This window comes from Phoxinus phoxinus (genome assembly GCF_949152265.1).
Source record: "Phoxinus phoxinus genome assembly, chromosome: 20".
In the NCBI taxonomy this organism is placed as follows: Eukaryota; Metazoa; Chordata; class Actinopteri; order Cypriniformes; family Leuciscidae; genus Phoxinus; species Phoxinus phoxinus.
In genome coordinates this window covers 12209608-12226014 of record NC_136895.1, presented here as the reverse complement: position 1 = coordinate 12226014, position 16407 = coordinate 12209608, and the positions used below count along the sequence as shown (strand labels likewise).

Sequence of the window (16407 nt, the reverse complement as noted above, 5' to 3'; positions counted from 1 at the left end):
TTCACTCTCAGTCTTTATTCACCTTTTTCTCATGTTGTCTCAATACAATTCATAAAAGTATAGAATAACATTGTTCTAATAGGGACTCATTGTAACGCAGTGTTAAAACGTACTGTGCAACTGGGATTTAAACCCCGCTAGTGTCTTAGTTAGCAAAGCATTAAAGGACTATATAAACTGTTAACATATTGGAGATTCAAATAATATCAGCTTTGTCTCATTTAAAATAAACACTACAAATAGAGATGAAAAAATGAACATAAGAAAGACATTTACTTTTGCTATGTTTAAATAAATGTTCAGTGATATCTTCCAAAGATTTCTGAATTTTGGCGGAATTTCTTCTCTATATAGTGTTGATATGGCAACTAGTAAATTCAGTTTCGTCATGCTATGTGTGGAAGTATTTAAAACAAAAGTGTGTGTCCCGCTCTCCCTACACAGTGCTGTGTAAATTACTTACAAATTGTAATCGGTTACTGATTACAAATTACATGACAAAAATTGTAGTTAGTACCGTAATCTATTACACGTTTTAGGTAATCTGACTACTTTTGGATGACTTTTGACCTAACTCATTTATCACATTGATTTGAATAGAATAATATCGGACCATATTGATGTAAAAATACAAAGAGAAAGAAAATATATTCCATTCTTTGTTATCAACAACATGAAGTGCATTACATTATTATTTTTTTACGATACAAATAAAACACTATTACAAATATTTTATTGGTTTGGCTGGCTGCTTGTCATGGGACCACTAACCGACATCAGAGAGCCGTGAACTTAATTGTATTATTTATTTTTATTTTTATTGACTTAATTTTATTATTAACCTAATTAAAAAAAAATATCTCAGGGGGTACTTCAAGTGAATACATTAGGTCAAATAAATTTAAGCTGACAAAAAAGTTGGGGAATCCCTATTGCATGTAAATGAAATGATATGAATTTGTACATTTAATGTGTTTTAAAGACAAAAGCCTTCCAAAGACATCCATGGTTAAATAACTCACTAAAACTTAGTAATAATTAATGTGTGAATCAGGAGTTTGATTACATTTGCAATAGAAACATATGCTGCTTTGTGGCTGATCTCACGAAGAGGTCATTCTTGTTGATGTTTAAACGTTTTAACTGCTTTTCCACTGTCAGGCCAAACTCAAATTAATAATTGAACTAACTATAAACTAGCATGCAAACCAGAATCAAATAGTCCAGATAGTTTAATTCATGTAAGCAAATATTTACCTTTTTCATCAGTTAAATGACGACCATAAAGTAATTTAAATAGTTTAATTATTGTTTAATTATTTTGTGAACATGTTTAGTATGCACTGCAAAGTTATCCTTCAGAGTCAGCTACAGTTCTAGGTGGATGAATATGGTTATGGGATGCCGTGGGAGTGTCCATGTACACTCAAAAAAATTACTCTTTGAATGAACATAAAAAAATCATGGAAAGGATTTCCACATGATTAACTTGCTTTATTTCAGCATTATGCAATTCTGTTATTCCAATTTAATGTACTTACGTTGGGTCAACTTAATTTATTAAGGTTGATTCAACTTATTTACTATGGTTTGGCACAGCTTAATTTAATAGTGTCAGCCCAACTAATTTTAAGGTTTTCTGACATGATTCTACATGATTCAAGTATTTTTGATTTTCAATCATCCATTAATATTTCATTTATTTTAGTGACACATAATTAAATCGATAGACTATAGCTACCTATTTGCTAGCAGTAGCACATGTTAGTAAATGCTAAGATTTACATACTCCTTCAACCAAAGCAGTTTAACGTAACCGAATCAGTCACAGCCAAACAAAATGCTCCACTCTTCTCCACAATGGTAACCCACTGTAATTTAAAGGTTCTAATAATTCCAATGTAATTGAACATTAAACACAATTACACACTATCAAGTCTTCCCCTTTTCTAATTTTCTCAAAAAAACATAAAATAACACTTAATTTGAACATTTATTCTCTCTTAATTTAACCATATGCAAAGCATGCTGGGAACTAACAAGCACCGCCCAGTTTCAGTTAATGCAACACAAATCATTCATGTAATCCAACACAAACGGATTAAGTAAACTTAAATTTTATATTTAAGCAGATTGAACACAATCAAATTAAGTTAGGGCAAAATGGCAGTTGGCGTCGCACTATACCGCCACCCTCTGGATGTAAGAATTTTTTACTTAACATAAATGGTTTGTGTTTAGACAACACGTTAGGATTTTGTACGGTTAAGATGAGACATAATTACGTGGACCTTAATAGAAAAAAAAATGTCAAGTCAACAAACACAATTATTATAAGTAAACTAAATATAAATATATTATTTAAAGTGTACAACCTTCCTAGTTCATTTTTTTGAGTGTAGGTTTATATGACCAATGACTTGAAGGATATTCAAATTAGCAGGCTATTCAGAAAGATTAGGTTATCATGCTAGTTAGTTAGCACTTCATATTTAAAGTCACCATGACAAAAATGTATACGTTTTTTATGAAATATTGCAGTTTATAAGATTTATCGGTGCAATTTTGGTTTCCATTACCCTTCAAATTGCGCAAACTGAAATTGCTAATTTAAAATAAGCTCAATGGAAACATGTCAATTTCGCAAAAACTCCCATTTATCGCAAAAAAGTTTTTACACTCGGGTTTTCAGCCAATTTGAAAAAGGAATATTTCGCAAAACTGCAATGGAAACAGTTTTTGCGCATTTACAGGTCACCTGACGTAGATGACGCGGTATGTTTGGACAGAATAGAGAGTAAGTCCTTCCCCTTCCGGTGGACCACCATGGGACCTTATTTCGGAAAAATATTGTATGGTCAATTGCGAGAGACTTACAATTTTGATCTCGTTTGAATTGTGCCCTGAATTACACACATGATGTTTGTCAATTTAAAAGATACATGTTAAAGTAAAGAAAGTCGCAGTTTGATGTAAAACTGTTGAGGTATAAGACTGTGAAAATACGTAATTACAAAGACTACAAACCCAAAAGGCGCACATGTGACGTCATACCTTTTCTCTCAATGAATGAAGCTAACTTTACTGAAGCTAACGTCGGTCATTTTTATCGCAATAGTTTTGTCGACATTTAGAAAAAAAAATCGCAAAAGTTTTGCACACGTCTGTAATGGAAACGCGCCTAATGTGCCCTCGTATTCTTGATATTTAAAATAACTTCTCCTCCCTCTTGCAAAGTCATCTCTTCTCTTTTTTTTTAGATTGGCAAAACTTCACACGTAGCCTACAAAACCCAAACAAAGTGTAAAAGGGGAAACCCAGAAACCCTCCCCACCTCTGCCCTCCCCTGCTCCCATCATCAGTTGTTGTCCCACTGACGGGCCAGCTCATTTACACACCCCACTATCCCTGTATTATGTGCCTTCTAAGTCTAAATGAGGTCTAAGTGCATTAAAAGAGGTGCAGCGCAGGGGGTAGAACTTATTCAGATCCATCCCAAGCACCACCCTTTTCCCTACCTATTGATTGATTGTGTGATTAAATGTGTGATATGAGATGCATTAAAAAGAGGTGGAGGGCAACAATGCAGAGCTTCTTCAGGCCCTCCACACAGCACATCCCAGTTCTTAAATATGAATGGGAATGTTGGTCATCTAAAATGAGGAGCATTAAAAAGTGAGGTGTGCAGAGTAGAGCCGGCCCCAGCAGTTACAGTGGAGGAGGAGGTTCGTGGTGGCGCGGTAAGAGGTGAGGCATGTTCTCCCTCAAGGTAACCCCCCCAGCCCAGCCCAGCCCATCCACCCAACCCCCCACCAGGGAGCCAGTCTCATGCCCCTGGAGGCTAAAGTCGTACAGAGGGAAATTACAGGTTGGCGGTGAGCCATTCTGGAAATAAGATAGGGAGGCGTTTTAAGGTTTGTAGTGGAGAGTGAAAGAATTATCCCCATCCTGCTGATTTGTCCCTAATGCTGTAGATATGTTATGTTGTGAGAAATTAGTTATCTAAGTGGTAAAGGGGTATGGCAAACGACAATAGAGCAAGTTTACTAATATTGATGAGTGATAAATGAAATCGCGAAAACTGAGTCTCGGGCAGAGGGGGCCAACGGAGCTAAGAATTTAGAAAGTGCTAGCCAAATGGATGGTGAATCATTTTTTTCCAGAGGAGTGATTTGATATTTCTACTGAGATGTGATCCAAAAGTAGGTTTTTCCAAATAGAGATATGAATTTTGTTTTTTGTTTTCCAATTTATGAAGATAGTTTTCTTGGCGACAGCTAACGCGACCAGCGTAGTTTTACTATTCATGATATTCAGGTTGATTGTGGAGATGTCTCCAAGTAGACAAAGAGATGGGGACGACGGGATGGAACAGCCAAAGAAAGCAGATAAAATCCCTGTAACCTTTTCCCAGAGTTGTTTTATAGGAGTACAGTGCCAGAGTGCATGAATATATGTCCCTGTCCCTGAAGTCATCTCTTCTCTGATGATGTGTTTACTGGCAGAAGGGTGGGACAACCCTGTCACGCATGAGATCGACCATATAGCAAACCGACCCAATCCAATCAATTCTTGGACAAAATCAAGCCCCGCCCTACATTTGTTAATAGGCTTGTTTGAGATGAGCAAAATCTGCGCAGAACCGATCACCGGTGATCAGCGCGAGATGCATGCCGGTTAGAAAAGTGTCCGAGTGGCTCTGATGTCATGCTGACGTATGCGTCCAAAAACGCTTGCGATCACAAGGCACACCTGTCGGATTCTGCAGTTGCGCGCATTTGCTCTCCACCGACTGCGCTGATCAAAAGCACGATGGGAAACGACTTGACAACACAGCTTAATGCTCAGTGGTTTAAACAACCGTATTGTTCCCTTTTAAAATGTTTTAATTTAAAACTCTGATTTCGTGTTTTTATGTGTATAAATTATGTGTGAGTATTGCCAAACTCTCTGACAGTGCGATCTCTATGGATTATATGCTTGTAATTATTTATCAAAAAAAAAAAAAGAAATAGATATAAAAACACGTCTGTATTAAAGAAAAAAATGACTGATAAACGTATTTGGAATGGGATTAAATAACAAGTGCTTTGGGTGTCTTGTTCATTATATTTATTTTCATATAAAAGCAACAGAACTTAAATTACATCCAGTTTATTAGCAACACTGTGCACGAGCGTGAATCCCGTGATATCTATCTTTGATCTCGTTGGTGTCTGATCCACTGGGAGAAGAGAGAACTGTCCGGCTTGCCTGCACTTTTTTCACTCCTCCCCTCACTTCAGCCGCCTACTCTCGACTACATTTCAGGCGAGGCAAGCCGCATCTCAAACAAGCCTCTTGTTTCGACATGCTGTTTCAGATGTACGTCACAATTGGGAAGAAAAGACTATCACAACTGTGCAGTTTTTTTTTTTTTAAGTAAAAATGATTGTATTACAGCAATACAAATTGAATCACATTATCACTCAGAAAGAATTATGGGAATAACAATATATATATATATATATATATATATATATATATTAAATGGATGTATTAAAAGTAATATTTGCATATTTTTTTCACGCCAGTTCTCAAACAAAACAGTAAATCATAAAGTAAAAAAACAATTAAAAAAATATATGTTTTTACATGTAACATTTGTTTAATTGGTCCTGAGAATGTGTCCATGATGCAAATGGTTTCACTTAAAAAAAGAAACAAATAAAATGTTTGCACACACGCACGCACGCACAGTTTAATTTTGCAAACTGCAGTAAAGTGAACCAGTACACCAAAGTAACATATATTCTAATAGTTGGGATGTCCACCTCAGCATGGTTGGTTGGATGAATAAATATCTGTCCAATAAGAAGTCATCTGATTTGTGTTTTCTGTAAGTATTGCTATTAGTCTAGAATAGTAACAGCGATTGTACTGCAGTAGTCTCACCACAAACAGTTCGATGTTTGGCGGTTTGGTGGGGATGATACCTAAACGCTCCAAACACATTCCAAGATATGCATCCTCGATATATATGGGCTTAATTTCCTTTGCTTCCAGTAGTATCTTTTGTGGGAGATCCATAGAAATTATGTAACACATGCCCAGAGGATATGGAGGAAATGTGTCCCTGGAGTACACGTCGTAGGGGAGGAAAAACCTGTTGGACGGGTCTCGTATTACAGGGCTGTCATACCACACTAACCCGGTCATATAGTTGTGTTGCACTGTGTTCAGACTAACAAGCATATTTATTAGGTTGTTCATGTTGAGGAGCACGTCGGCGTCCACTTTTGCCACGTAGGACGCCTGTTGACACTTTTCAGAAAGCCATTCCATCATCACCATGGTTTTAATGGTCAGATTCCTGTAGGAATCCTGGAAGTTGCTCTGCAGAAGGTCTTTGTATTGTTGGCTCTCGTTCCGGAGTTTCTCCTGCAACATCTCTTCATCGTTTCCACTGTGTAAGCCTATAAGAAACAGAACCAGCACCACTTTGTCCCCAAAAACCTTTTGTTTACCCCAAGTCTTCCTGATGCCATTGCGTGCATCAGCGTCCCCAGGGGTCACGGGGACAATTGCCACCAGGTAGGGCTTTTGTTGTTCACATACATCTGGCTGGTCAATGATAAATTTGTATTTTCTGGGGTAAGCAACATGATAAATCCCTGTTTCTTCCTGAAAATATTCCTTGGTTGGTTCTTCTGTCCTTTGCAGCCACTTTTTTGTCAAAGTGAGATAGAGCAGTAAAGATGTTACTGAAACCAGGAGACAAAGCAGTAACCCCTTCTTTAAGGACATCTTTGTGAAAGAGGCACAACTGAAAGAGCACAAAAAGATACTAGGTCAATGACAACTTTTACATTTAATGAAAGAAAAGTTACCGTATTTTCCGGAGTAGTAGTCGCATCAGTCAAAAAATGTGTCACGAAGAGTCGCATTAACTTAAAAATGTATTTCACAAAATCCAACATCAAGAACAGACATTTAATCTGGAAAGGCAAGTTATTCAACTACAAAATAGCACGCAGAAAAACAGGCTGAACAGGTGTCTGGTATGTTAATGTAACACAATAACAGATCCGAGTCCTCTGGGCATTTTGCTTTCAGCCCGCGATTAGCTTTCTTTGTTTTCTTCATTACAGTTAAAGGAGAACTCCGGTCAATTTTAACATTGAGCTCAATTTTTAGTAAATTTGGAGTGCTGTCAATACAGAGAACAACGACAAAAATCAGTGTTGCCTACACTGTGTTATCCTCTTTTTTTAAAATTTGCACCCTATTGACTTGAATGGGGTCTAATTTTAAACCTGCTTTTATTTCTCTTATCATCCTTGATGTGTCATACAAGTGCCCAGCCATGTTGAGTGATTCCTTCAGAGTGAACACGAGTGAATCTGACTGCAGTAGATGTGAAAGATATGAATAAAAATGATGTTATATCAGCCAGCGCACATACCTGTATTTACTTCCTGTTTTCTGTCGAAGTCCAAAGAAGTCGATTGTCGAGTTCACGCTCGTGATCATAGGTAACTAAACCTATGCGCGTGAACTCGACAATCGACTACTTTGGACTTCGACCGAAAACAGGAACTAAATACAGGTATGTGCGACGGCTGATTTTTATTCTTGAATCCCATTACGTTTTGGGGAAGTCTTCTGATAATTTTAACAAACTAACTGACCTTTTTGTCACACCGCAAAGGTGGACAGTAACAAAGTACAGTATTATTTTTTCTGGAAACTTTTTACTTTAACTTCACTACATTTGAAAGACAAATATCATACTTTTTACTCCACTACAACAATTATGTCAAGGTCCTTGAGTAGAAAGTAGTAACGTCAGTCAGGGGATGATTTTGGTTGCAGGGGTTGCATTTTGGTTGGAGATGTGAGTCGGGTTGACGTCAGAACCCGACGTCGGATAGACATTGGATTTTGGTTGGAAATGAAAGTCGGGTTGATGTCAGAACCCGACTCATGTTGGTTTCGGACGTCAACATGATTTTCATTTTCAACCACAATACAACGTCTGTCCAACGTTGGAGATTAACATCAATCTGACATTGGATTCTGACATCAACCTAATTTCCCTTTTCAACGTTGGGTTTGGTCTTCTAAATGCATATTTTGTCATTGTTTTGGAGCACACTAGCTTCTAGATAACAGTAAGGCTAACATATTCATACTAAAAGCCAAAAAACTTTAAATAGGGCACTATTTGAGGGAACAGACATTTGGGTGTCCGAAACCATTGTGGACGGTATTGAGTGCACTTATTCAATCTCACATTCAATCCCACGACTGGAACTCTGTTCTAAAAATAAATTTGATATTGATATGAGGAAAGGCAGGCATAGATTCAGAGGCATAAGGTACTGTAAGTAGCGTACATATACATGTACATATCATATACAGCAATAATAAAACAATGCATTGATATGTACTTTTTACTTTTGATACTCAAGTAGGCCTTTTACAACTTTTACTTGTAACTTGTATCTGTACTTTCACTCAAGTAAGGAAGTTGTGTACTTTGTCCACCTCTGCACCCTTGTCACGTTGCCAAACCTTTATCTGAAAATAGACATGAGACTGCAAAGTGTTTGCAGTCAAAACAGTAAACTTACTTCTGCATTTGAGATGATGGCTTAAATCCAATTCCGAAATATCGAGTTTGACGACATATAGACCTTCTTCACAGCAGAGCCATCTTTGGTTTTTAACAGGAATGAAGGCGAATCTATGAGGGATAGACAGACATACATCTGTTCAGTGGGTTGTACTGTTATTTAATGTGTTTTTGGATTGTTCTTCTGACGAAACACTGCACAAATATATTTCCAAGAAATTTCAGATGACAAAAATGAAAATGATAATGATAAGAAAATGATAAGTGATAGGAGCTTTATACAGCTTTTTACAGCGGATGCCATTGAAAACACGGTCTATCCCTCACAGCCTTGCTTTCATACCGATCATGGTGCTGCTCTGAATAATGTCTATAGTGTGAATACAGGTAAATATTGACACTTTCTCACACAGTAATTTGTCTTTGGTTTAGTTAAAATATGTTCCAAATGACTTCCTCACACTAAACCATTCGAAGTAGAAAAATATATTGACAACAAAATACAGGTTCCTCTCTTTTTTTTATATATAAAAACGTGTTCATATCAGCCTCAAAACACAATTTCAATTTCCTACAGTATCAGTCAGTAGGCACGCAGTACAATAATTTTAAGAGCACATTGCACATGGACTTAACCATGTAGACTTACCTAGAACTAAGACTTTTGTACCAAAATTCTGAGCTACAATTCCAGCGAGAAAGAAAGAAAGAAAAAAAAAGAAAGAAAGAAAGAAAGAAAGAAAGAAAGAAAGAAAGAAAGAAAGAAAGAAAGAAAGAAAACGCCTTTTCTCACATTTCTCGCGATATTAGTTCAAAACGCTGTAATCTTGACAACCTCGCTACTCAAACCAGACCAGTTTCTTCCTTACTAATGCGCACTGTAAAGTACGGCAAAAAATTGTAAATAAAACTCTCGAAATGAGTAAATAAATCTGCTTACATCAGTCCGCGGTTTACGGCAGCAACACCTGGCGACTAGCTCTGAAACGGGTTACCTGATGGCTGCGTTTCACTTCGGCCGTTTCGACAGCAAACGGAACAATAACACAAACATTCAAAAACGTATCCCAGTCGATTCTGAGGACAGCAACATGATCCTCTGTCTGTTTAAAACACAGCAAAAGTTGAGCCCTCACCCCTAGCCACACACGCCCACTTCAGGCTATTTTGCTCCATGTCAAATTAGGACACTTGACCTGACTTGATCTTTTAAATACATCATTTAATTGTAAAAGCGAATCTGATTAAGTTAATATGGGATATCCTTCGATCACTTCGATGACTTTAAAAAAATTAGGCCTTTAATACATTTAATTTAACTCTTTTTTTTCTTGACTGCTGGTAGGCTAGCTACATCTCAATTTGTTAAAAAAAAAAAAAAAACTTAAACCTGTATGGTAGGCTATTTGAAATTATATTTATGTTTGAGCATCAAATTGTGATAATTATCGTTAATTATTAACACAATCTCTTCATTAACAGAATCCTCAGAGTTTCAGAACAGCAAGAAACATTATGATGATTATGGCTTACAGCTATGAAAACTTTTCACAATATTCTAATTTTGAATTTGGGGTTTTCATAAGCTGTAAGCCATAATCATCAAAATGATAACAGATAAAGGCTTGAAACATCTCACTTTGCATGTAATGAGTCTATATAATATTAGGTTCACCTTTAAGTTGAATTACTGAAATAAATGAACTTTTGCACGATATTCAAATTTTTAGTTTCACCTGTATATGTATATATTTTTGTCATATTTATTTTTTATTATCCACAACCACTTAAATAGATTATATAGCGTCCTGTTTTTTTTAGCAGAGCGTTGCTGCCTTCTAGTGACTTTAGAGCAGTAGCTGACAGAAAATCCAAAGTCAAGGTCCTGTTCTGGCTCTTAAAGGTACAGTATGTTGCTCCGAAACAGAGTAAAATATGAGCAAAGTCAAACACCTTTCTTTTCACATTGGCCACTTTAAATAATTTATGATTTACCAGAGTTTGCAAGGCTGTTTTTGTGGGGGACAGACCCCTTTATTAATGTAAGCTTATCCTTCATGATCAAGGCCGGGCTAGAAGAACAACAGACACTGCTATTGCTTCCCTGAAAGTGATCATTCACTTTGTTAGACCCTCGGTCACCTAAACACCTACTGAATATGCCTATAAGATCCTAAAGCAGTCTTCACCATCCCCAGTCATGTGACCTTTGACTTTCACTACGGCTGTTAGTTGTACTGCTTCAATAAGGCCTGCTATTAACTCTGAGTGGGATATTGGTTTCCCATCTGCAGTTTTAAAATTTCTTTGCGCCCATGTTTTGGTAAAGTGGTGTACTACACCATGAGCATACTTAGAATCTGTGTAAATTGTTACTGCTTTATCTTTTGTGAGTATGCATGCTTATGTTTACATTTTACATTTACATTTATTCATTTAACAGACGCTTTTATCCAAAGCGACTTACAAATGAGAAACAATAGAAGCAATTAAACTAGCAGTAGGACAACAGTATGTACAGTAAGTGCTATGACCCTTCACAGTACAATCCAACACAATAATTTTTTTATTTTTTTTTTAGAATAAAGGTAGAAGTTAGAATAGAGAAGGAAGTGTTAGTATTAATGGATCAAGTTAAAGCTTATGTGAGCAAAATTAGCTTGTGTCGAATTGTGACATAGAGTGTATGCTTGATAGTCCCACCGAGTTTTACGATTGAAAACCCACAGAGGAAAACACCATCAGAAGGTTTTGAGCAAGACCCATCTACATACATACTCTCCCCTCATCCAATAAAAAAGGCCTTCTGAAGCGATGAGTTTGTGTAAAAGAAAAATATGAATATTTAAAGCTTTATAGAGTCAAATAGCTAGCTTCCGGCCAAACGAACATACGGATCCGACTTAAGTGTAAAGCGCAACTTATGCGAGTAATGCGACGTACTGCTGATATTTATGCTACGCCATGACGCACAACGCTTTTCCGACATCACAAGTTGCGCTTTAAGTAGACTGCGTATGGCTGTTTGGCGGGAAGCTAGAATTTTTGCTTTCTTTGAAGCCTTAAAGTGCTGCGTGGTTTCTTCCGTCCACGTTATTCTGTCAAATGGAGGCGCCGTGTGGTCAATCAACAGTCTCAACTGTTTGCCGTGCGATGCACAGTCGGGTATCCATGACCTAATTTATGAGTCCCAGAAAACTTTGAAATCTTTGATGTTTTGAACCCCGTGTGTACATGGTATGGAATTCATAATAGTAGGCAAGTGGGACGATTAATTGGTTAATGGCGCGCAGGTCTTGTGTGAGTCGCCAGCTATAGTGCCATCTGCTTTAACCACTGGATTAAGTGTAAGTGTGTTGGCACGACTATACCCTGTGCTACAAAATTGTCCAACAGTGGCTGGATACACAGGTGACAATGGGTACTGTTTGACATACATCTTTAAATTAAACCAAAGAATTGAGTTGACTTGCTCAACCTAGGGCCCCTTCTGTGGTAGCGCTTCCGTGATGCCTGTTTCCTGTTGTTGCTACACATCAACGGCATTACATAAATTTAGCAATGGTTCAACAGAGAGCTGCAGGCTTGACAGAAACGTGTTTTTCTTTGTTTGTGCTTTTTCTCAGGTCCCTGGTCCCACACTTTCTTCATCTTTATTCCACACCTCATGAGATTAATTCCCAACCCCAACCATCAAGCACCATTGAGTCCATGGCCGTTTCTCCAAACGATCCATCTCGTGGGTAAACCAGCAACCAACCAAAATGTTCTGTCTAGAAACCTTTACTATTTCTATACATAAAATCCACTGGTCTTTCCCCAGGGAGTGGTCTCGAAATATCTGACCCCAGTGCCTCACTCCAGCAATTAATTTAAACACACAAATCAAATGATAATCAACAGATAAAACTAGGGATTCACGATTCATCAGCCACTATATCGGTATCGGACAATATACATTCATTTTCAAATTTGTCAGATATATTAAAGCCGATAAATAATGGATTATTTTCAGCTTCAACTTCAGCTAAGACACTTCAGACGCACTGTTCAATGCGTGATGGTTTTAAATGTCTAGAAATTTGATTGGAATCACTTCAAAAAAGGAAAATACAATTAAGTGCAACGTGCGGCGCAAGTCTGTCATATAGACTACATCAAATTATAATGATAAAATATCATAAATTCTTCTCTCTTTTGGGGTTTATGCTGAACAGACTACAGTGAGAGTACTTCAACAAAGATGTATACAGTCAGGCAAGTGTTATTTCAATATTTGGAGAAGAAAACACACTTACAAAAGATCAGCCTCCTGAATATACAAAATTGGTCCTGGTTCCGATTGGACTATCCCGGACAGAGCCCCCAACTTGTTAGATCATAATTATGGATCTTCCTTATCAAATTAAAGACATAGTGACACTGATATCAGGGAGCAAGAACGACGCAATCACAGAAGGCTTCTAAGTCAAGTCTTCGTTGAGAGCCTTCAGGTTATAGTGTGCAAGAAATGGTGTAGGCTAAACCACAAATTTGAGATAGATGAGGATGTGACGCTACAAAAATATCCATATATGGTATATCATGTGATTGACTCCTACACAGTGGAAAAATCGACATGTGCAAACACTTGCTGTCTCTTACGTTTTTTTTTTTTTTAAATGATTACACACAAAATCCTTACTTCTCACACAATTTCTAAACCCTGAACCTCAAACACCAGAACCACACACCATATCTGCTAAACCATACACTAATGCTTGGGCTTTTTATTTCATAAAAACAATTTATGCAAACCACGAGTCTAACACACATAAAAATATAACAGGAACTATCTGGGTTTCCTTTTCAAAACATAACCCATGCAAATACCACTCTATCAGTCCAAAGGTCAAGTTATAGGTTTTTCGTACTGTGTAATACTGTATTCACAACCACAAATGCCCTTCAGTAAAAAAAATAAAAATAGTTTGGTTTCATTCTTGCTTTCATGTTTACCGTGATTTTTTCAACATCTCTCTGCCAATTACTTTCAATCTTGAATGCAGTGCTTCATTTAGCAAGAGATGTGAGGCAATTTGCATTTTGTGTGTGCAATTCTTGGGATTTGTGTTTAAAGTTTTGAAAAAAAGAGACAAAGTTTTGAAAGTGTGTGTAAGCAGTTGCAAAAATTCATCTTACTGTAAGTTGTCATTGGTATACTTTTTTAGCAAAATTTGTTTACTTTTTTGATGAATTGTCAAACGAATGATCTGTAGTGTTTATCATTGACTCGCCGTGTGTATGATCTGAAAGCATTGTTTGATTTTGAGCACAGATAAAATGGTTTTTGAAGCAAATGATTGATTTCGCCAGAAGAGTCAGAGGTTCTCTGAATGTGGTTTGACAATTTTGGTTTTAGGTTTCAGGTTTTGAGAAAGTGAGTGATGGTTTCAAGAAATGTGTTTTAGCAATTCAGAAATGTTTTTTATTACTCAGCCTCATGTTATTCCAAACACGTAAGACTTTGTTCATCATCGGAACACAAATTAAGATTTTTTCTTAGCTTTCTGTCCCTCCATTGACAGCCTAAGCAACTACCACTTTCAACCCCAAGAAAGGCATCATGCTATGTACATACATCAGTTTTTTGTTTTTTTGTTTTTTGAAGAAATATTTTATCAGCTTTGAAGGAATTGGCATATTTACATTTCGAACATTTATATATTTATGCACTTAAAAAAATTAATGTCACATGCCTGTCCTGTCTCGTGTAGCACTTGTGGGTTTTTGTGTTCCTGTCTCTGTCTCGATCCCAACCCTCCTTGTTATCTCATGATTGGTTTAATTTGCCCCACCTGTTGTTCCCTCATCACCTGCCTGATTTGTCCCTTTTATAAGTTCCTTGTGTTTGCAGTCTGTGTCGGATCGTTGTCTTGTATACGTCTCCTGCTTTTCCCGTGACCCTCTGGTATGTTTGGTTTTGAAGTTGTGGTTATGTTTTATATTATGGTTTTCCCCCTTGTGGGTTTTTGCTTTACTTTGTTTCCTTTTTTACAATAAATCTTTATTCTTTCTGCATTTGAGTCCTCACCCAGTTTCCTTAATTCTAACGTAACATAACGATCCGACCATGTCGAGGACTCAGCGAAAGATGTCACATCACCCACCAGCCCCCTCTGTCTCGTGTCCCCAATACGAACGGATTCTTCGTTTTCAGTCGCTAAGTTCCCTCCGCCAACAAGGGGCTGATTTGAGGAAGTTTGCAGTCGAATTCCTTAGAGCGGCGGAGGGATTAAGACTGAATGAAGAGTCTCTTAAGGACCTTTTCTTTTATGCACTCGACGAGCCCATGGACTGGTTGCTCAGGAGGGTGTATGATAGGAGTACCTTTGAGGCGATGGTGGAGGGTCTCGCTCGCTTGCAGGAGCGAGAGGCCAGGAAGATGGTTTTTCTTCCGGTGGTCCCTGTTCCGGTGGTCCCAGTTCAGGTGGTCCCTGAGTCGGAGCCAGTGTCTGCTGTTCCTGAGTCGGAGCCAGTGTCTGCTGTTCCTGAGTCGGAGCCAGTGTCTGCTGTTCCTGAGTCGGAGCCAGTGTCTGCTGTTCCTGAGTCGGAGCCAGTGTCTGCTGTTCCTGAGTCGGAGCCAGTGTCTGCTGTTCCTGAGTCGGAGCCAGTGTCTGCTGTTCCTGAGTCGGAGCCAGTGTCTGCTGTTCCTGAGTCGGAGCCAGTGTCTGCTGTTCCTGAGTCGGAGCCAGTGTCTGCTGTTCCTGAGTCGGAGCCAGTGTCTGCTGTTCCTGAGTCGGAGCCAGTGTCTGCTGTTCCTGAGTCGGAGCCAGTGTCTGCTGTTCCTGAGTCGGAGCCAGTGTCTGCTGTTCCGATTTCGGTGGTCCGGAGACGGAGGAGGAGAAGGAGAGGAACCTCTTCATCGGGTCGTCTGGTGGGTTCTAACCCAGAGACCAGCCCGGAGGTAACTGCCATCCCTGCCGTGCCGCCCGAGCTGCTCGCCCTGCCGGCCCCGCCCGAGCTGCTCGCCCTGCCGGCCCCGCCCGAGCTGCTCGCCCTGCCGGCCCCGCCCGAGCTGCTCGCCCTGCCGGCCCCGCCCGAGCTGCTCGCCCTGCCGGCCCCGCCCGAGCTGCTCGCCCTGCCGGCCCCGCCCGAGCTGCTCGCCCTGCCGGCCCCGCCCGGGCTGCTCGCCCTGCCGGGACCGTCCCAGTTGCTCGCCCTGGTTCCTGAGCCGGTGTCTGAGCCGCTGTCTGTTGCAGTTCCTGAGCCGGTGGTGCCTGTTGCAGTTCCTGAGCCGGTGGTGCCTGTTGCAGTTCCTGAGCCGGTGGTGCCTGTTGCAGTTCCTGAGCCGGTGGTGCCTGTTGCAGTTCCTGAGCAGGTGGTGCCTGTTGCAGTTCCTGAGCCGGTGGTGCCTGTTGCAGTTCCTGAGCCGGTGGTGCCTGTTGCAGTTCCTGAGCCGGTGGTGCCTGTTGCAGTTCCTGAGCCGGTGGTGCCTGTTGCAGTTCCTGAGCCGGTGGTGCCTGTTGCAGTTCCTGAGCCGGTGGTGCCTGTTGCTGTTCCTGAGCCGGTGTCTTTTGCTGTTCCTGAGCCGGTTGCTGTTGTTGTTCCTGAGCCGGTGGTGTCTGTTCCAGTTCCTGAGCCGGTGGTGTCTGTTCCAGTTCCTGAGCCGGTGGTGTCTGTTGCAGTTCCTGAGCCGGTGTCTTTTGCTGTTCCTGAGCCGGTTGCTGTTGTTGTTCCTGAGCCGGTGGTGTCTGTTGCTGTTGCAGTTCCTGAGCCGGTGGTGTCTGTGACTGTTCCTGAGCAAGGGT

At 39.6% G+C, this 16407-nt stretch overlaps 1 protein-coding gene across 4 annotated transcripts; it reads right to left on the bottom strand.

Moving 5' to 3' along the window:
- Positions 1–3796: 3796 nt before the first annotated feature.
- On the bottom strand, positions 3797–13120 carry LOC306987777 (beta-1,3-galactosyltransferase 2-like). 4 transcript variants are annotated; one of them, XM_079592320.1, is made up of 3 exons: positions 12916–13120; positions 8616–8728; positions 3798–6805 (listed from the first exon to the last, which is right to left on the bottom strand). In XM_079592320.1, the coding sequence occupies exons 2-3, from the start codon at positions 8621–8623 to the stop codon at positions 5815–5817; spliced, it is 999 nt and encodes a 332-aa protein (XP_079448446.1). In that variant the 5' UTR covers positions 8624–8728; positions 12916–13120; the 3' UTR covers positions 3798–5814. The 4 variants fall into 4 exon arrangements, with proteins under 4 accessions (XP_079448448.1, XP_079448446.1, XP_079448445.1 ...); XM_079592319.1 differs by lacking the exon at positions 12916–13120 and adding an exon at positions 9558–10011; XM_079592321.1 differs by lacking the exon at positions 12916–13120 and adding an exon at positions 9613–9905.
- Between the last annotated feature and the right edge of the window lie 3287 nt (positions 13121–16407).